Source organism: Glycine soja, chromosome 14, assembly GCF_004193775.1.
Source record: "Glycine soja cultivar W05 chromosome 14, ASM419377v2, whole genome shotgun sequence".
NCBI lineage: Eukaryota > Viridiplantae > Streptophyta > Magnoliopsida > Fabales > Fabaceae > Glycine > Glycine soja.
In genome coordinates, this window is record NC_041015.1 from 11553964 (window position 1) to 11575609 (window position 21646).

A 21646-nucleotide genomic window follows, 5' to 3' on the forward strand; every position below is an offset into this window, starting at 1 on the left:
TGTTTTCAAGTTACCGTTTCAACATAAACTGATTACATGAGGGGAAAGAACATATAAGAATTTTATCCAAGTATAAACTATTTCATGATGTTAACAACTTAACATTCCATTTATCAGAGCATACTTAAAGTTAGTGCTATTTTTTTTCTTTCAACACTAACAAACAAGTAATGATTATCCATTCAAAACAACATATAATGAAGATCAAACTAGTTTGATTGATATGCCAAATAATGTTAGTACTGTATGCAATTCTTGACCTATACAAGAAGGCCATGAAATATGAATTCCATACAACATATTCGAAAGGCACAATCACTTCCCACGGTTCGCTAGGATATCCTTAAAGACAAAGATTTTGCATCTCTGTATCACAAAATTTGATATAAACAGAAAGTATAATATGGAATGCTATAAAATAATAATGATAACAATTAGGTAGAAAATGTATGGAGTTTGTTATTCGACACCATAGGTAATGTCAAAGACAAATACCTAGATCACACTGGTAAGGAAGGGGAACAAAAAAAACGTTAGATTGAGTGACTAAAAGTGATAATTGAAAATGAGAATGAAATGATAGATAATATATACCGATGTTGAGAGCCTTAATGATGCCATCTTTGTGGCCCTTGAAATCTTTGAAGACCATGAGATTGAGCTCCTCCTCCTGCTACCTCCATCTCCATTTTTTTGTGTTGAGTTAAAATGAAATCAAATAAAGGGAAAGAAACTATTTATTTAACCCCTTATCTCTCATTCAAAACCCTAATCTTACATCTGGTGTCCATCCTGATCTTCTCCACGACCTTCCCTGACCCTTCCAATGACACGGGGTCGACCTGCAAAGTGTCGACTAGAAGCCAGCAAGAGACCATTCAGTCGCCAACTTCAATGTCGGTGGTCTCAGAGGTGACGTCGAGAACCCATCAAAGACCTTGAGCAGGGACCTCTGTGTCGTAGATGCATCGCCCTTGGCAGCGACAGTGGGGGCGCTGACGAGGATGACGTGGTCGGGGGAGTTCGGTGGCACATCTTAGATTTAAATCTTGGCATCGGTGGCCTCTTAGAGCGTCTTGATGAGCAAGTTGGACTTGCCAATGATGGCGCCCACTCGCGACATGTGACAAAGGAGACAGAAGGTCACGTGAGTCGTGTAGGGTTTGGAACAGTTCACGTCACCATTAGAGTGGTTAGGGTTGGAGGTTGGTTAGCCATCAAAGTGGAACACTCTGCTTTCTACTTTCTACTTTCTACTTCTGCTTTAGAGGAAGTTGTTGTTTCTTTTTCCCATAATGTTGTTGCTTCAGAGGAGATTTAAGGTTTCACTCAAAACAAAGAAAGAGAGAGAGAAAGCAAGAATAAGAGAGAGAGAGAGAAAAAGAAAGAGAAAGGGTCAGTGTATTGCCTGATAAGAGAAAGTGAAATTCTGATACTGGGGACAGATGTCGTACAGGATGTCACGACATCATGCTTCAGAACATGCCGATTATATTTGACAGTGTGTACAGTTTAAACAAGAAGATAACACAAGAGAATTGTTAACCCAGTTCGGTGCAACCTCACCTACATCTGGGGGCTACCAAGCCAGGGAGGAAATCCACTAAAATAGTGTTAGTTCAAGGTCTAACAGCCACTGTTTACAACCTTCTCACCTAACCACTACCCGTGCGACCTCTACCTAAGAGCCACTCTTAGATATGAGAAACCCCGCTCACTCCCTCTCAATCACACTCCCGTGTTTACAAATAAATCAAAGACACACCAGAGATCAACTCTGAACAAAAGGGATCAACCCTACACACTAGAGATCAACTCTACACACTAGAGATCAACTCTACACACACAGGTCCAACACTTGATGTTAGGATAACATCAAGGTGGCTCACAAAACACTCAAGTCCCAAAACTCACAAAATAACTCTTCAATCCCGGACTTGGTAGAAAACTCGTGCAGCCTCCATGTTTATATAGCAATGTGCGTTTCTGGGCTGCAACGGCTTGTGCTGGAGGAGATCTATCATTCTTCCTGAAAATCTGCAGTTAAAGAACTAAAAGATACAGTTTGATCTTTTAGTTTTTATCTTTAATCTTTAATCCCTGAACGAACTCTTCTACTTTGAAATTCGAACTTTAATTATCTTTTAATTCGTTCCAGAAGATAGATCATCTTATCTCTTGCTAACTGCACAATAATCTGTTAAATATATAACAGATTTATGTGTCCAGTATTTTCGGGCAAGATGTCAGGACATCGTATCCGACATCGTGGATCCTGCAGCTTCAATGCTTCATTTGACATTTTATCTTGACTTATGCATTGTGCAGCAACTCCAGTATTTTCGGGCAGGATGTCAGGACATTGTATCCGACATCGTGGATCCTGCAACTTCAATTCTTCATTTGACATTTTATCTTGCCTTGTGCATTGTGCAGCCCGATCTTATTCCTTGACATAACGTTGGACATCATGTGCAGCAACTCCAGCTTTCCTTCATTGTCTAAGTGCTTATGTTTTAACAAAATCTTAGCCAATCTTTTAAAACTCCGTAGAGCTAAGCACTAACAATCTCCCCCTTTGGCAAATTTTGTCTAAAACATACTTAGACACTTCCAGAGCAGGTACGAGCAGTTATGCAAGTGGGATCAGCAACTTTCATTATCAGAGTAATCAAGCACAGCGGAATCTGTAGTTTAGACAAGTTGCAAGTCTACAAGTCTTCTCCAGGATGTCAAGACATCTCACGTGACATCAGCTTTCTGCTCCCCCTGTCTTCATGCTCTTTCTGCAGCATCTTCTATCAGCTACTAGTCTTTCCAGGATGTCAAGACATCTCTTGTGACATCAGCTTTCTGCTCCCCCTGTCTTCATGCTCTTACTGCAGCATCTTCTAGTAGCTTACATCAGTCATCATCAGCAGCAGTCTCCCCCTCAAAAACCATATACATACAACTCCCCCTCAAGATCATGAATCATGCATACATCGTTTCCTACTGCCATACATCGTATCAATCATGCATAATACGACTATTGCATACATAGTATCCTACTGCTCAAAATCATGCATAATAGCAAGCATAATACTATTACTCCCCCTTTTTAGACAGAATTTGACAAAAGTAGAATGCATGAACTTAAGGTGCAAATATTACAGACCAATAGTAATCAATTGTTCAAAGGGACATGCCCTTATAGCTAGTAAAAGGCAAAAAAATATAAAGGTCTGATGATCATGGGGTGGCTTCAGAATCATCATCATCGGATTCTGTATCCTCTGCTGCATCTTCCTCATCGGCTTCTTCTTCTTCTTCCTCAGCTTCTTCTTCCTCTTGCTCAGCTGCTTCTTCTTCCTCAGCTGCTTCACCATCATCAATGCCACTTTCTGAGAGCCTTTTGATCAGCCGTTCTAGCTCCATCTTCTTCTCTGTGGTGGCTTTGATGGTTGCTTCCAGCACCTTGCATGTGTCCTTGAGTTCAGCAATCAGAGCATCCTTGGACACAGCACCTGAGGCAGCAGCTTTCCCTGATGTCGAGACAATGTCTGGGACATGTGTCCCCTCAAACAGTTTGTAATGCAGGGATAGAGGAGATTCTCTCTTCATCACAGAGTCAGTGTAGTTTAAAATGTTTGGATGTTGACTCAACATAATGCCACACAATACAGTAGGGAAGGCAATGGGTAATTTGACAGCAAATGATTCTGAATGCTTAACAGTTTGATCAAAAATATAGTTTCCAAAATTAAGTTTGGACATGGTTCCAACAGCATACAGAAATTTACCCAAACCTGTGGCAACAGTGGAAGTATGGTTGGTGGGTACCCAGTTTGCAGCGCCAATCCTATGCAGAATTGCATACTTCACACTCAGCTTCCCTGCAGAAAGCTTCCCTTTCTTTGGCCAATGCTGGACTCGTTTGGCAGTGATTTCCTTGGCAATCTGATGCTCAGAAACATCAATATCCACCATTCCTTCAGTAGGTCTGCCCAGGTACTTGTTGATCACAGCAGGGGAGAATCTAATACACTTTCCTCTGACAAACACTTTCTGATAATCATCACTTTTTCTGTTTGTTATGTCAGAGGGAATGTTGACAATGAATTCCCTGACTAGGCTTTCATAACAGTCTCCCAACTTGGTGACTGTCTTTAGTAGTCCAGCAGCCTTGATGAGTTCCATGGTCTCCTTGCAATCCAAGGCATTTCTTCCCAGTTCTCTTTCTAAAGCAAGTCTCCGTTGATACACGAATTTCCACCTTTCAGCATTGCCAATGGAGTGGAATGAGATGTTGTCCAATGGTGCATCAGGGATATTTTCAGGCACCTTTTTCCCAGATTTCTTGGCCCTCTTTGATGTCGAGACATCTAGTTCGACATCATCATCAGAATCAGATGAGGAAATTTCTTTCCTCTTCTTCGAAGGGATTGCAACTTTGCTCCTTCTGGATGTGGTAGGAGTGATTGGAGTATTCTTCTTCTGTGCCATAGTCTTGATTCGTCCAGACCTCTTAATGGGGGTTTTTCCCTTTCTGCTTTGTAACCTTTCAGCAATGCCAGGCGCCAACCTGTTGGCAATGGGTTCCTCATCAGATTCTACTTCTTCCAGGTCAATGAGGTCACCTGGAGCAGGTTCTGGTGCCCGTGGTGCAGGGGTCTCCTTTGTGGCTTGATCATCTTCCTCTGTTGATCTCTCTTTGCTGGGGGAAGAGAGTACTTCAGCATTTGGGCCGGCAGATGTTGGAACATCTTTCTCAACATCAGGCACAGAAACATTCGGGGTGGAAGATGTTGGGATATCTTTCTCAGCATCAGGAACAGAGGCGTCTTTCAAAATGCTACTCACAATACTGCGGATTTTCTTGTCCATCTCCGTGTCTACTTCCCTAGGACTTGTTGCAAGGCTAGGGTTTTCAGCAATCTTCACTCCCTGTTGTCTTCTGGGAACCAGTTTCTCAGGGACAGAAGCTTGACCAGGAATTATTTGTATGGGTTGGATGTTGAATTCTGGTTGTTCCTGGTGCGGAGATGATGGTACAGAGGGTGAACCAGGAGCTGAAGTTTCTTTTGGTGAGGTAGCCATGGAAAAGTAGAGCGTTTGGAATGATTTCGTAAATTTCTGAGAGCTATTGGGAAATGTTGATGAAAACACGAATGCCACGAAAATATAAATTTGAATGAAGAATGTAGAGGGGCGTGTGAAGCAACGGTCAAATCTGTTTTGGCCCAGTAATGAACGTGCTATTAATTTTAAGTGATTCGTTTGGGCACGTTCAGATATCAGTAGCTGCTATAATTCCTCTAGCAGACAAATGCCCAGCTTGCCCCTCAGTTTTTCAAACTGATTTGCATCCAATGCCTTTGTGAAAATATCTGCTATTTGTTCCTCAGTGTCAACATGCTCCAGTGTGATAACTTTATCATCAACAAGCTCTCTGATATAGTGATGTCTGATGTCAATGTGCTTGGTTCTGCTGTGTTGCACAGGATTTTTAGAAATATTAATAGCACTCAAGTTGTCACAGTATAATGTCATGACATCTTGTTCGACATTGTACTCTTTGAGCATCTGCTTCATCCAAACTAGTTGTGAACAGCTGCTTCCTGCTGCAATATACTCTGCTTCTGCGGTAGATAGGGACACACAGTTCTGCTTCTTGCTGAACCATGAAATAAGATTGGTTCCCAAATAGAAACATCCACCAGAAGTGCTTTTTCTGTCATCTGCACTTCCAGCCCAATCAGCATCACAATACCCAACCAGCATTGAATCTGAACAATGACAGTACATAATCCCATAGTCACTGGTGCCATTTACATATTTCAGAATTCTCTTTACTTGAGTCAAGTGACTTATCTTAGGATTGGCTTGATATCTTGCACAAACACCTACTGCATAGGTGATGTCGGGTCTGCTAGCTGTTAAATATAGTAAGCTCCCAATCATGCTTCTGTACAGACTTTGATCAACACTGGTGCCAGCTTCATCTTTTGACAGCTTCAAGTGAGTAGGTGCAGGTGTTCTTTTATGGCTGGCATTCTCCATCCCAAACTTCTTGACAATGTTCTTTGCATACTTGCTTTGTGAGAGGAATATGGAGTCTTCCATCTGCTTCACTTGAAGTCCCAGAAAATAAGTCAGCTCTCCAACAAGACTCGTCTCAAATTCAGATTGCATCTGTTGAACAAAATGTCGAAGCATCTTATTCGACATCCCTCCAAACACAATGTCATCAACATATATCTGTGCAATCATCAAGTTTTCAGCATCTTGCTTGACAAAGAGAGTCTTGTCAATTCCTCCCTTCCTATACCCTTGCTGAGTAAGGAACTCTGTTAGCCTTTCATACCAAGCTCTTGGAGCTTGCTTCAATCCATAGAGAGCCTTCTTGAGCCTGTATACATGATCTGGATGCGTTGGATCTACAAATCCCTTTGGCTGCTCCACATAGGCTTCTTCATTCAGGTATCCATTCAGAAACGCGCTCTTCACATCCATTTGGTACAGCTTGAATTTGAGGATGCAAGCTACACCAAGTAACAGTCTGATGGACTCAAGTCTAGCAACTGGAGCGAACGTTTCATCAAAGTCTACTCCTTCAATCTGAGTGTAGCCTTGAGCAACAAGTCTGGCCTTGTTTCTGGTTATAACACCTTCTTCATTGGTTTTGTTCTTGAAGATCCACTTGGTGCCAATCACATTAGTTCCCTCGGGTCTCGGAACTAGCTCCCAGACTTCATTCCTTTTGAATTGCTCCAATTCTTCTTGCATAGCATTGATCCAGAACTCATCAGTCAGTGCCTCTTTCACATTCTTGGGCTCAATTTTGGAGACAAAGCATGAGTTGGAGACAATCTCAATCTCCCTTGATCTTGTAGTGACTCCTCTGTTTGGATCTCCTATAATCAGCTCCTTGGGGTGCATCTTCTGGATTCTAATGGAGGATTTCTTGTCAGGTTGAGTGATGCTTGGTTCATCTGTAGCAGAATCAGAGTTTTCTGCATTCTCTGCACTGTTAGCTGTATCTGCTACATTGTCTCCCGATGTTCTGACATCTTCTTCGACATCCTTCTTTCTTGCTGGAGTTAGATCATCAACAACCACATTGATGGATTCCATCACAGTTCTGGTTCTGGAATTGAATACTCTATATGCTCTGCTGTTTGTAGAGTATCCCAAGAATATTCCTGCATCACTCTTGGGATCCATCTTTCTCCTTTGCTCTCTGTCTGCCAAAATGTAACATGGACTTCCAAAGATGTGGAAGTGCTTGACAGTTGGCTTCCTCCCTTTCCAGATTTCGTACAGTGTGGTAGGAGTCCCTCTTCTAAGTGTGACTCTGTTGTGGATGTAGCATGCTGTGTTCATGGCTTCAGCCCAGAGATTATAGGGAAGTTCTTTGGCATGAAGCATGACCCTAGCAGCCTCTTGCAAAGTCCTGTTTTTCCTCTCAACTATGCCATTCTGTTGTGGTGTAAGGGCTGCAGAGAACTCATGAGTGATGCCTTCAGATGTGCAGAATTCAGTAAACCTGCTGTTTTCAAACTCTCTGCCATGGTCACTCCTGATTCTCTTGATGACACAGTCTTTTTCTCTTTGAAGTCTTAGACTCAACTCCTTGAATACTTCAAAGGTGTCTGATTTTCCTCTGATAAAGTTGACCCAGGTAAATCTGGAGAAATCATCCACAACAACATAGGCATACCTCTTTCCTCCAAGGCTTTCAACTTGCATAGGCCCCATCAAGTCCATGTGAAGTAGTTCCAGCACCCTGGAAGTGGTCTGATGTTGAAGCTTCTGGTGGGACATCTTGACTTGCTTTCCAATCTGACATTCACCACAAATTCTGCCTTCTTCTATTTTCAGATTGGGAATGCCTCTAACAGCACCTTTGTCAATGATTTTCTTCATGCCTCTTAAGTGCAGATGTCCAAATCTTTGATGCCATATTCTGACTTCATCTTCTTTGGAGGATAGACATGTGGAGGAGTAACTGGTTTCTTGAGGTGTCCATAGGTAACAGTTGTCCTTTGATCTGCTGCCCTTCATTAGAATTTCACTCTTCTCATTTGTCACCAAGCATTCTGACTTTGTGAAGTTTACATTGAATCCTTCATCACACAGCTGACTGATGCTGATCAAGTTTGCAGTCAGTCCCTTCACCAGCAGTACTTTGTTCAGACTAGGAAGTCCATCATGAACTAGCTTTCCCATTCCAATGATCTTTCCTTTAGAGCCATCTCCAAATGTCACATAGCTAGTGGAGCAGGGCTCAATGTTCACCAGGAATTCTTTGACTCCTGTCATGTGTCTGGAACAGCCGCTATCTAGGTACCAATCTTCCTTAGCTGAAGCTCTAAGTGAAGTATGAACAACAAGACTGACAATCTTGTGTTTTGGAACCCACATCATCTTCTTTCTGCTGTTGCTACTTTGAGTTCCATGATGTGGATGGCCATGTAGATGATAGCAAAAGGGCTTTATGTGACCATACTTGCCACAGTAGTGACACCTCCACTTCTTTCTTTTGCTCCTTTTCTGCTGCGTTCCATGATGTCGAGACCGATGTTGTGACATCGTGGCTCTAGTGCTGTTTTTGGCAGGAACAAATTCTGTCATGGTTGTTCTGCCAGCAGACTTAGGATTGAATCCAAGTCCTCTCTGGTTTCCAACATTCTTTCCAAGCTGCAGCACCTCATCAAGCGTATCTGAGCCTTTATTCAGCATCTTTATTGATTTTGTCATGTTTTCCAGTTTAGAGTTCAGAAAACCAACTTCTCCTTTAAGCTTAGAGATCTCCTCTTCATGTGCCTCCTTTTCAGCCTCCAGATCTGCAATGACCTTCTTCAGTTGTGCTTCTTGCTGAAGGATCTTCTCACTTTTGATGCATAGTTTTCTATAGGATATAGCAAGCTCATCAAAAGTGATTTCACTATCTGTATCACTTGAGTCTTCAGCAGATTCAAATCTCCCAGTGAGTGCATTTACATCTCTGTCGGAATCACTTTCTTGTTCACTCTCTGTATTATCAGACCGACATACAGAAAGTCCTTTCCTCTGCTTCTTGAGATGAGTGGGACATTCAGCTATGATGTGTCCATAGCCTTCACACCCATGGCATTGAATTCCTTTGCTGTGACTGGGCTTTTCATCTGACCTTTTCTGGTATTTACTACCTTTCCTGATGTCGAAAGGGATGTTCTGAACATGTGGTTTCTGCCTCCTGTCCATTCTGTTCAGCACTTTGTTGAACTGCTTTCCAAGGAGCACAACTGCATTAGTCAGCCCTTCATCAGTATCCAGGTCATACTCATCTTCTTCTCCTTCATCATTGGACACGAACGCCAGATTCTTGCTCTTCTTTTCAGCCCTATCCGAGAGTCCTAGCTCAAAGGTTTGAAGGGAACCAATGAGTTCATCCACTCTCATATTGCAAATGTCTTGGGCCTCCTCTATTGCAGTGACTTTCATGTCAAATCTCTTAGGCAAAGATCTGAGGATCTTTCTCACCAGCTTTTCGTTTGTCATTCTTTCTCCCAAGGCAGTGCAAGCATTGGCAATTTCAAGAATGTTCATGTGGAAGTCATGAATACATTCTTCCTCCTTCATCTTCAGATTTTCGAATTTTGTAGCCAACAGTTGCAATCTGGACATCTTCACTTTGGAGGTTCCTTCATGAGTGGTTTTCAGGATCTCCCATGCATCCTTGGCCACTGTACATGTGTTGATCAGTCTGAAGATATTCTTGTCAACTCCATTGAATAGAGCATTCAAGGCTTTGGAGTTTCCAAGTGCCAATTCGTCCTCTTCTTTTGTCCAGTCTTCTTCAGGCTTCAATTCATTAGTGGGCTTTCCTTCTGTGTCCAGCATCTTGGGATGTTCCCAGCCTTTGATGACAGCTTTCCAGGTTCTGCTATCCAGTGATTTGAGGAAGGCCACCATTCTTGCTTTCCAGTATTCATAGTTGGTTCCATCAAGAATTGGTGGTCTGTTCACTGGTCCTCCTTCTTTCTCCATGTTCATCAGAATTTATCTCCCTAGATCTCACTCAGTGATTTCGAGTGCCTGCTCTGATACCAATTGAAATTCTGATACTGGGGACAGATGTCGTACAGGATGTCACGACATCATGCTTCAGAACATGCCGATTATATTTGACAGTGTGTACAGTTTAAACAAGAAGATAACACAAGAGAATTGTTAACCCAGTTCGGTGCAACCTCACCTACATCTGGGGGCTACCAAGCCAGGGAGGAAATCCACTAAAATAGTGTTAGTTCAAGGTCTAACAGCCACTGTTTACAACCTTCTCACCTAACCACTACCCGTGCGACCTCTACCTAAGAGCCACTCTTAGATATGAGAAACCCCGCTCACTCCCTCTCAATCACACTCCCGTGTTTACAAATAAATCAAAGACACACCAGAGATCAACTCTGAACAAAAGGGATCAACCCTACACACTAGAGATCAACTCTACACACTAGAGATCAACTCTACACACACAGGTCCAACACTTGATGTTAGGATAACATCAAGGTGGCTCACAAAACACTCAAGTCCCAAAACTCACAAAATAACTCTTCAATCCCGGACTTGGTAGAAAACTCGTGCAGCCTCCATGTTTATATAGCAATGTGCGTTTCTGGGCTGCAACGGCTTGTGCTGGAGGAGATCTATCATTCTTCCTGAAAATCTGCAGTTAAAGAACTAAAAGATACAGTTTGATCTTTTAGTTTTTATCTTTAATCTTTAATCCCTGAACGAACTCTTCTACTTTGAAATTCGAACTTTAATTATCTTTTAATTCGTTCCAGAAGATAGATCATCTTATCTCTTGCTAACTGCACAATAATCTGTTAAATATATAACAGATTTATGTGTCCAGTATTTTCGGGCAAGATGTTAGGACATCGTATCCGACATCGTGGATCCTGCAGCTTCAATGCTTCATTTGACATTTTATCTTGACTTATGCATTGTGCAGCAACTCCAGTATTTTCGGGCAGGATGTCAGGACATTGTATCCGACATCGTGGATCCTGCAACTTCAATTCTTCATTTGACATTTTATCTTGCCTTGTGCATTGTGCAGCCCGATCTTATTCCTTGACATAACGTTGGACATCATGTGCAGCAACTCCAGCTTTCCTTCATTGTCTAAGTGCTTATGTTTTAACAAAATCTTAGCCAATCTTTTAAAACTCCGTAGAGCTAAGCACTAACAGAAAGAAAGCAAGAGAAAACGTACCCATTCAAAGACAATGTTGTAAAATCATCCTTGTACAGGGTTCAATTATGACGGTTTTTTGAATAACTGTTCTTGAACTCACAATTCTAAGACAGTTATTTGAAAATCTTCTTCGTTATTAATGACCTTAATTACAATAATATCATCACATTGTCTTCAAAGACGGTTTTGGACAACCGTCTTTGTTGACGCGTGATAATAAACAACTTTTGTAGTAGTGAAATGTGCCACCAATACCATTATAATCCTAAAAAAGCTTTCAAAAGAAATTAGAGAAAGTCTCTGCATAGTCAATGTCTTTAAAAGAAATGAAATTTTTAGATACATTGAATTTTTAAGGAAAATAATTAAATTGTAAGCTATAACATTGTGTAGTGGAATTTAAAGGAATTTGAATATGAAAGAAAGTATAAAGGAAGAAAAATTTTGAAATCTAAAATGTCTAGGAAACTTAAATTAAAAGGCAACTAAGAATGACTAAAAGGTAAATGCAGCATTTTTAAAGACTTCAAATTATTAAAGAAAAACATAAGATGAAAAAGGAATAGGAAACGAAAAGAAAAAAGACTGTTAAAGTAAATAATAAATCATAAATAAAAAAACAATAAAGAATTGTTGAAAATGTGAAGGCATTATTGAAAGAAGTGAATGAAAACATATACTCAACTTATTGAACCAATAGTTATTAATATGTAAAGGGTGATAGATGTTACAGAGTAGTTGGTATAAGTGTTTCAACTGCAAAAAAAATGAAATATAAGGATTTTATATATAAATTTCAAACTCTAATAGTCAAAAGATATTATACAAACTATACAAAGAATTCGCATAGGTTCAACCTTCTTCTGTAAAGGATAGACAAGCTTTTCCGAATATTAGATTTTGTTAGAGTTTATCTCTTTTGTTTCCCAAAAATTTTATCAAAGAGGGCAAAAACAAAAAACAATTTACCAAAAGAGTGTAATTTGAAAACAATTTACATGACAATCGTTGTCTTTTGACACTCATTCGTCCTATAGTGGGGAGGTGCCACCTTGACTAGTGCCACTAAGTGCCAATCATTCTCAACTTTTTACATTGGCTATATGAATGACCGATGTAGAAAATACTTTTCTACATTAGTTACATGTATAACCGATGTAAATAAGCGTTTTCTAAATACATTAAGAATGTGTTTGGTTTAGATGAAAATAAAGTGGATGGAAATAGAAAAGAAATTTTAGGATTAAAGTAGAGTGTGAGAGGTGTGGGTTCCATATAAAAAAGTACAAAAAATTCTCTTGTATATTATTTTCATCCTTCAAAACAAACACAATATAATATCGATTTTAAATATAATCGATGAATAAAAGCATTTTTACATTGGTTATACATATAACTGATGTAGAAAGTCAAAAATGGCCGACACTTGGTGATGTTACTCAAGGTGGTGTCTCCCACTACAGGACAAACGAGTGTTAGAAAACAACCCCTATCATAAAAAATATTCCAATACTACACCTTTTAGGTAAATAGTTTTTTAAAAAAAATACCTAGTTTTGTCAAAAAGTTCTTGTTTCCATGGGTTTGGTCCATCATCATATCTTGTTTTCTTCTTTTTTTTCTTAAATCTTAATATCTTTATGGTTGTTTGTTTTTACCTGGTGGGTGGATGTTGAGATGCCAACCTAATTGGGATTTCTTAAACTTCTCAATTTATTTCTTTCCTACCTTTTGCTTATATATATATATATATATATATATATATATATATATATATATATATTAATTCACACAAAAAATAAAATTATTTTTATTTTTTATTTCAATCTCAAATATTGACTCGAATCTTTAATTATTTTTTCAACATTCTTCAATATTAGTTAATATCTTGATTTCGACAAATGACCTTTGAGAAATCAAAATGGATCAATCAAAAAGTATTTTTCAACCCTTAAATTTTTGTAAGTTGACACCGATACGAAGATACCTTGTTGTTAAGGTAGATCAAATATATTTAGCCTATGTTTGATTTTAAGGAATGAAAGAGGTGTGAAAATAAAAAAAGATGAAAAGAGATTAAATATTTCAATGAATTATAGAATGTGTGGGATCCACATTAATTTTTAAAACTTTCATCTCCAATTCATCCCAGGAAATTTAAATCAACATTGCCTTAAACTTTGCAAATCAAGGACCCGAACAAACTTTGAGCTTTTTGGTAAGAACATGACTATTGAAGTGATGAAGTTTTGAGAATAACAATTAATGATTGATTGTGCGTTTGTTTGGGAGCCAAAAGGCCAGTTGATGCTTTCTGTACTTCCCAAGTTGCTTCTTGTACTCTTTCAAAATGTTTTTTATCTTTTGGACTGATCATTCCAGAAGTCAAAAAGAGAATGTATTCCAAAATATAATTTTACATTCCACATTCATTCCGAAATGCAAAAAGGGAGTGCAAGAAGTAATTGGGAAGTGCATGAAGCAATAGTCCAAAAGGTCATGATATGTGGAATGCGAGGACAACAAAGGCAAGGTAAATAAAAAAATAGCATCGGTCTAAAGGATAAAATAACTGGTGACATAACAGAGAAACCGAGGCACATTTTTATCATCTATAAAGTCTTTTATTGCTCAAGAATTGAAACATTCTATTGACTCATATATCACATTTTTCGCAATTTTTTTTTATTAATTTTTCATTTTAAATTTTGGGGGTGGGTTTTTTTTTAAAAAAAATATCATGAGATAATTTCGCTTTCCAGTTTGGGCCGAAATCAGGTGTATGTGTATGGTATTCTCGGATCTTGTCTCGCTGTTCTGCACCTCACAAACTAATTAAATAAAAACAAAACATACATTTGCATTTGACGTGTATTTTAGTTCGTGGGATGCACAGAATAATTTTTTATATAATTAAAATTTATAATAAATAAAAAAATTTAAAACGTGATCATATTATAATTAAATTCATAGTAAATGAATATCTTTAAACATATAAATTCTATTTAAATTTACAATAAAAAAATTTATATTGTGATGCAAATTTACTTTTAAATAGTCAGTTTCTTTAAAAATTATTAAAATTCAATTTATAAATAAAGATGAAAATGATAGATTAGGGATAAAGATAAAAAGAGTGGTTGAGATGGTTGAGAAATTTTTGTCTAGTTGTTAAATCAAAATTAAATGGTATTTTAACATGTGCACTGCATAGGATAAATATTTAATTTTATATGATTAAAATTTATAATAAATAAATTTTTTTAAATATTATATTTTAAATTTATGATAACTATTTTATATTGTGATATAAATTAAGTTATTTTTAATTATTGATAATTTTAAAAAAAAATATTTTTTTTGGTGAAAATAAAGTTCTTATTTATAGTAGAAGAATAGATATGAAATGTAATAAAGTGCAAAAGTAACTTGTTATGATTTTGAATGAATAAGTCTTACAAAGTTTTTATTGATAGAAATCAAAGAAAGTTATCGGGAAAGCTAAACCCCTTTGGTATAAGTTTTGCAAGGTTTACAATATTAATTTCAACCCAAACTGTTGATTAAGCACTTTGGTAGTAGTAGTTTATCTTTTCTTTTTCTCATGCAAACTTAAAACCAGCTTATCCAAATGTCAAAAGGACTTTTTCTTCCTACAACCTCCTTGTTGCTTCCTACACCTCCCATTATTTGAAAAAATAGGTGAACAAACAAATATGCCTTCACCCCTACTAACTTAACCTAACTTCTTTCTTTTATTCTGCACCGCAAACACCTCTTGTTCCCCCCTTCCTTGCCACCCCGCACTCCCGCACCTCCATTGGCTTCCTAGTTTTTCTTTTTCTTGTGGTTGTTCGTGAGTTAATAATCATCTGAGATCACCTTCCACATTTTTTCTAGGTAAGTTGTAACTTTTGTCCCTTTCCCTTTTTTATTTTTATTTTCAGTAATTTATCCGATAGCTTGATTCGGTTTGTGTTTTTGTTGTATCTGGATCAAGCTACCCATAATTGTGCCATAAATTTTCATTTTTAATTTTTTTCATATATTTTTTGTAACTATTTTGGATAGCTTGATCCGGATTTGGATTTGGTGGTTTCTGGATCAAGCTATTCATAATTAGACAATGGAATTTGAAAATGTAATCTAGATTGCATGATCTATAATATTTTCTAATGTTTCAGATCATGCAATTAAAATTACATTTCTGGATTGCATTGCCCAATTATGGATTAGTTGATCCATAGTAATTATTGTTAATCCAGAACAGATTTTCAAATTGACAATCATTACTACGGATGAACCTATCCATAATTTTATTTAGCAAAATGGAATGCAAATTGGTATTGAGGAAATTGTTATTTTAAAAAAGTATTTAGCAACCCAACTACTATGAACATTTTTTATTCTCATAAATCATTGCACTATTTTAATTTAACTTTTAAGTGTAGTTACATCTTTTAAAACAAATGACATCCCACTGCATAGAGTATCTATTTTTACGCTAGTTATTATAGAAAAGGATCTATCTTACCATGTATGATACTTTATGATTAGATAAGTTCTAATTAAATTCTATAAAAAAAAAAAACTAAGGTTTAAGTGGGTTTAGAAAAAACATGAATGAACTCAGAAAAAGAAAAAAAAAACATATGAATCTTACACATGGAATCATATGGTTTTATGGCTTTTTTCTTCCTTTCTTCATCACCTATCCCATCTATTATTTTTGAGCAATTCGTTGATTGATTACAGTTAGTTACACAATTTTGGCAATCCATCTAGTGAAAATTCTCTCACCTCATTCCCCTTGTAGAAAATTATATTTGTTATGATAGGTTAATTGATATGTAGGATATTGTAATTGTTAGGATAGGTTAATTATGTTTACTTTGACTCTGATTACAAATGTTAGAATGTGTCAAACTATGTTCACAATATTTAGGGTATGTTTAAAATATGTTGACTCAAATTTTGATCATTATACATTGATGTTATCTTTTATACAAATATGCCACGTACAAGAGGTGGTGACCACACCAGACCTACTGCATTTGTACGTAGGTGTGCAGTTGTAGATGAGGAGCAAAAGATTTACGAAGCTCCCGAACATGTTGTCGCTGATGATGTTGCACCTAAAGATATTGTGTTTGGTGGTGGACCTAAGGACAAATTTTGATTATTATACGTTGATGTTATCTTTATACAAATATGCCACGTACAAGAAGTGGTGACCACACCAGACCTACTGCAATTGTACGTAGGTGTGCAGTTGTAGATGAGGAGCAAGAGATTTACAAAGCTCTCAAACATATTGTCGCTGATGATGTTGCACCTGAAGATGTTGTGTTTGGTGGTGGACCTAAGGACAAATCAGTCCTTACTAAATATGTTGATCACATGGCTTGTAAATTGTGGGATAGCTTGGTATACCAATAACAACAATCTAATATTTTTAATTTTTTATTAATTGATTCGTATTTCATAATGAAATACTAAAATATAAATTTTTGTAGGACTGTGGAGAGTTAAAGCTAGTAGCACATGGAAGGAAGTTGAGGGATTTGCCCCCCCTCCCCCATAAGGAGATCATGCAATTGGTGCAAGTTTTAGGGTTACTTTCATTGACTAAATGTAGTTATGAAACCATTGACAAGGGACTTTTATTTGCTTTTACTGAGAGGTGGCATCGTGAGACCAACACATTTCATTTGCCAATAGGAGAGATGACAATCACACTTAATGATGTGTCATCATTGCTACATATTCCTATTGTTGGTGGTTTTTATAGTTACCCGCACACGTCTAAGGACGTGGCCATTGCATAGTTGATGGAGCTTTTGGGAGTGGACCAGGAGGACGTATTATTTTAGACTAAACAATGTAGAAGGGTTCATGTTCGCCTATCTTGGTTGTGAGGCGTTTATGCAGATAAGTGTAGGGACAAGCAGTGGGACCAAGCTACTAGAGCTTACTTGTTGCAATGAGTGGCATGTTCAATTTTAGCTTACAAGAGTTTGACACAGGCCAATGTGTCATTCTTACATTGTTTTCGTCACCTTGATCAGTGCGAGGGATATGCATGGGGTGTAGTGGCACTTACATATTTGAATGAGTAGTTGGGTGATGCAGGTTTTGCAACTACAAAGCAACTCGGTGGTTACGCAACTCTATTGCAGTTAATTACTGCTACCATCATAACCTTAAATATAAGGAATTTAATACTTGGTAATCAATGTCGTTACTTTTTTATTGTTGAAACATGCATGGGTCTACAAGCATTTTCCTACTATTGGGCAGAGGGAGCTAAATGGAAAACATACAAAGGGATTACCACGAGTCAGTCGTTGGACAATTGGCAAAAGATTATTATCATTGGCTGACTATCGTTCAGCACTAGACGAGTTGACCATAGATAGAGTGCTTTGGATGCCATATAAGGAGCACTGCAATGTTTGTCCATTTGGGATGTTATCACTATTTTCTGGATATATTCAGCTTGGGTCAAACATGCATCTACATTTTCCTAAGAGAGTCTTGCAACAATTTGACTATACACAAAACTATTCCTCAACACCCATCTATGTTTACAACGGTACAAATATCCACCTAGGATGTCGACGAGAGGTTGTTGAATTTTTCATACCACTTGGTCAAGTCAAAAGAGATGATTAGTAAGCCTTCAGGTTGTGTTATAGGTTACATGGAGTGGTATTTTAGGATCTCGCATCCGTTTGTGCTCTCAGTTAATAAAGAATGCATTCCTATTGTCCAACCAGTGATACCAGACATGAGAGATGTGTTAAACTCAAGTACCCAACATAATTTAGTTTATGTAAGTGACTATGGTATAAATGTGTATTCAACATTTTGATGGAATTGTTATATTGATACATTAATTGTTTATGTTTCTATTAATAGGACATTTGTTGTAGGGTTGCTGAACCCCTACAGGAGATGATCAACTTAAGGATGGTGACTGAAGGCACCACAACATGGGAGAAGGTTCAAACGACACTTTTGTTGTTGTCTGAAGATACTCATGGTGGAAATATTAGTAGAGGATGAGGTGGAAGAAGAGTTTGGGGTAGTTGGGGAGGTCGTGAATGGCCTTGGAGATATCCTTTGTAAAAACTTATTGACATGATATTTGGTTTACGTAGGAACCTATTGACTTTTATGTCATGTTTGGTATTGTGATGATCTTTATTTTGCATTTCAGACTTGATTTATGTTTGGTAATATATGTTGATATTTTAATGTGGACTAATCGTAGTTTAGGGAATGTTATATCGAAATTTCTTTAGAAAATTGTAACCATATTAAAATAACAAATCTCACACTTAGGGTCTCACAAACAATTACAAAAGTATGTTAAAAATACAAAAATATCATGATTATTCTAATCAATCTTTTGCAAGGTTGACAAAACTGTGTGACACCAATTAATTGTGAAAATTGTTGCATTCTGTCAATGTATGGAGTCAGCCACTGTTTTGCTGCAGGATGACAATGTGTAGACCATTTCACATTGGGATTTGGTATCGGACAATGATCCTTCAAAAATACCTGCATAGAAATTTTAATAGTCAATTAAATATTATTATAACAAAATATAATCGTTATCAGGAAGAATGTGTTATACCTGAACAAAATGGTTGTCATTGACATGACCTACACAAATCAAATGATGAACTGACGTATCAATAGGAGGTTGGGATCTAAATGGGAATATGGTCAAACATTGTTTTTCCGATAAGCATACAAATATGACATTATACCTAAATGCAATAACATATCTCATGTCTGGTATTGTCATACATTTATCCATAGATGCCTAATAAATATGACATTATACCTAAATGCAATAACATATCCCATGTCTAGTATTGTCGTCCATTTATCCATAGATGCCTAATAAAGAATGAAGTTAGTAAGCATAATTACATAAAATTTAATGCATACAAATAACAACTTGAAATTATAGACTTTATTGTAGAAAGACTGTCAACAAGTAAAGATCTCTTTATGACATCGTAATGCTCATAACTACCAAATACAATGAAATACTCATCCCGCCACTAACCAAGTTCTTTAAGCAAATTGTTACGCACTATAGGCCAAGTGTCTTCACCCATATGTAGTAAGCTAGCAATTGCATGGTATCCACAATGGTCATCGGCCTTTACATCAACAATGTCCAAAATATATCGATGAAGGTTAACATGAAATTAATCTAGCATGGGAATATTTCTTTTGCGAATCTTTGCCAACTTCACTTTGACCCGATGCCTTGGATGACTTCCAACTTGATGAGTTATATCATTCACAAAATGTAATGCATTAACATGTTCAAAGTATAAAAGATCACGTTTAGTTGACCTTTCCAATTTACTTGCATGCCCTTTTTGTGATCCCTTAGTTTTTACCTTATCAAACAGTGAACACGGAAGTCATGCCAAAGTATGCTATTTCACGAAATTTACTTTTTATAGTGACTTTCCCAGCTATGTCAACCTCTATAAAATGTTTTAATATAACATCAAACTCTTGTTGCACGTACATATCTACATATGGCTCATTTGAACCCATATTTGCAAAGCTTAATCTAGTCCAAAAAAACATTAATTGCATCAAGTGGTATGCTACCCATGATATACCTAGCTAGTTCCCATGCACAAGGGAGAACATGTGTATATCTTATGATGCATCCAATTCATCTTCAATATGATTAAGAGCATACCTTGAAATGAATCTGTGCAATCTCTTATACAATGTTACATTATGACTACAAAATGAATACTTTTCTCAAATGAAGCTTTAATTTCAGTTTGTTGCAATGTGATCAAGTTGTTTATGGCATCCCAACATTTACAGAAGTCCCTCATGCTATTCTAGATCAACCTCTTTAAGCTCCAATGCGCAAACTCAACCATGTTAATCAACAAACTCCATATTAGTTTCAATATATTGCACTTTGTCAAAATAAGTTAATTACATAAAATACTTGTTTCTAGTTGAGTTCCCTAAGTGCATAACTTTATTCGTCCATGCTTTTACAAAACATTCCTTGTGAGGGATCAACAATGCATTCTTCACATACTTGACAAAGTACTCTGATGGTGAACATACAATTTCAAACATCTTGACACGCCCCTCATACTTAGACCGAGTAAGACAATCTTTAACACTACCCCATGCATCCATGACTTGGTCCTATGCCTCTTTGGGAGCAACGTAAGTCTTGCATTTTGCTTTCACATTTTTTTAATGTGAAATTGGCACAATAAACTACTTGCTTCAAGAAATACAGATTCCACTGCATTTATCAAGGCTAAATCGCTGTCAATGACAATCACTTTAGGCAATCCATCAACTCTAAAAAAAATGTCCTCTAAGCTTTTGGAGTGGCCAAACAAAGTTATCATCTCATTCAACCTCCATATATACAAAAGATGCAAAAAATGTCACACCAATAATCTCAAGTAATGGTAGTCTATATTTGTTAGTTTTGTAGGTATTATCCATCAAGAACACTATGTTAAATGCACTAATCATTTTCACAACATCAGGATGTGTCCAAAAAATATTGCGAGCAATTTCTGATGTATCATTCATTCTATGCCAATAAATATACATATCTCGTTCAAGTAAGTTCATCAAATGTTGCATTTCCATTCTAGAACCTCTTTGAGATTAATGATACACAGTCCTTCCATTATATACTTGTTTTATTGTAGTCACATTTCTTTCATTGTGCTATTTGAATGTCAAAAGGATTGTTTTGACTTTATCATACTCTTTGTCATATCAACAAGCATCATCTTCTCTTCAGTATTTAGTCAACCAACATACAGATGACCAACCAAAGACTTAGGTAAATCATGATTATGCACCCCACAAATTAACTTCAATATCCATCCTTCATCATTCTTCAGTGGTCTCCTCTCAGCCTAAAGGGACACTCATACGTTCTAGTTTCACTTATTGTGATTTGTAAATATTTTTTGTATCGCCTATACTTTCCACCCCTTTCACAACCCAACACAACAAATGTCTTCCGTCTAGGTTGTCCTTTTGATGTATCTGATCTCAAAATGACAACAACAAAACCCATTTCAAATGCAACATCCTGAGTCCATTTCAATAGTTTATCTCAAGTAGGAAAAACCTATATACAAAACATACAACATCAATATGTCAATGTACAATATTTTCAAGGTATTACAAACAAAAAACAAACACAAAATAATTACCTTTGTAGTTATGAATCCTTTGCTACAATCAACAATTTTTTCAATCTCTTGTCTGTAATCTTTATGAATATCTTCGTCCACTCTTATGTCATTATCCATGTCAACCTCCATATCCACTTCATTTGACATCTTCCTCACATAATCATCTTCCATATAAACC

At 37.1% G+C, this 21646-nt stretch overlaps 1 protein-coding gene across 1 annotated transcript; it reads left to right on the top strand.

The window, feature by feature from the left end:
* Positions 1-16441: 16441 nt before the first annotated feature.
* On the top strand, positions 16442-17058 carry LOC114383803 (protein MAIN-LIKE 2-like). The gene is made up of 2 exons (XM_028343537.1): positions 16442-16657; positions 16747-17058. The coding sequence occupies exons 1-2, from the start codon at positions 16442-16444 to the stop codon at positions 17056-17058; spliced, it is 528 nt and encodes a 175-aa protein (XP_028199338.1).
* Positions 17059-21646: the final 4588 nt, after the last annotated feature.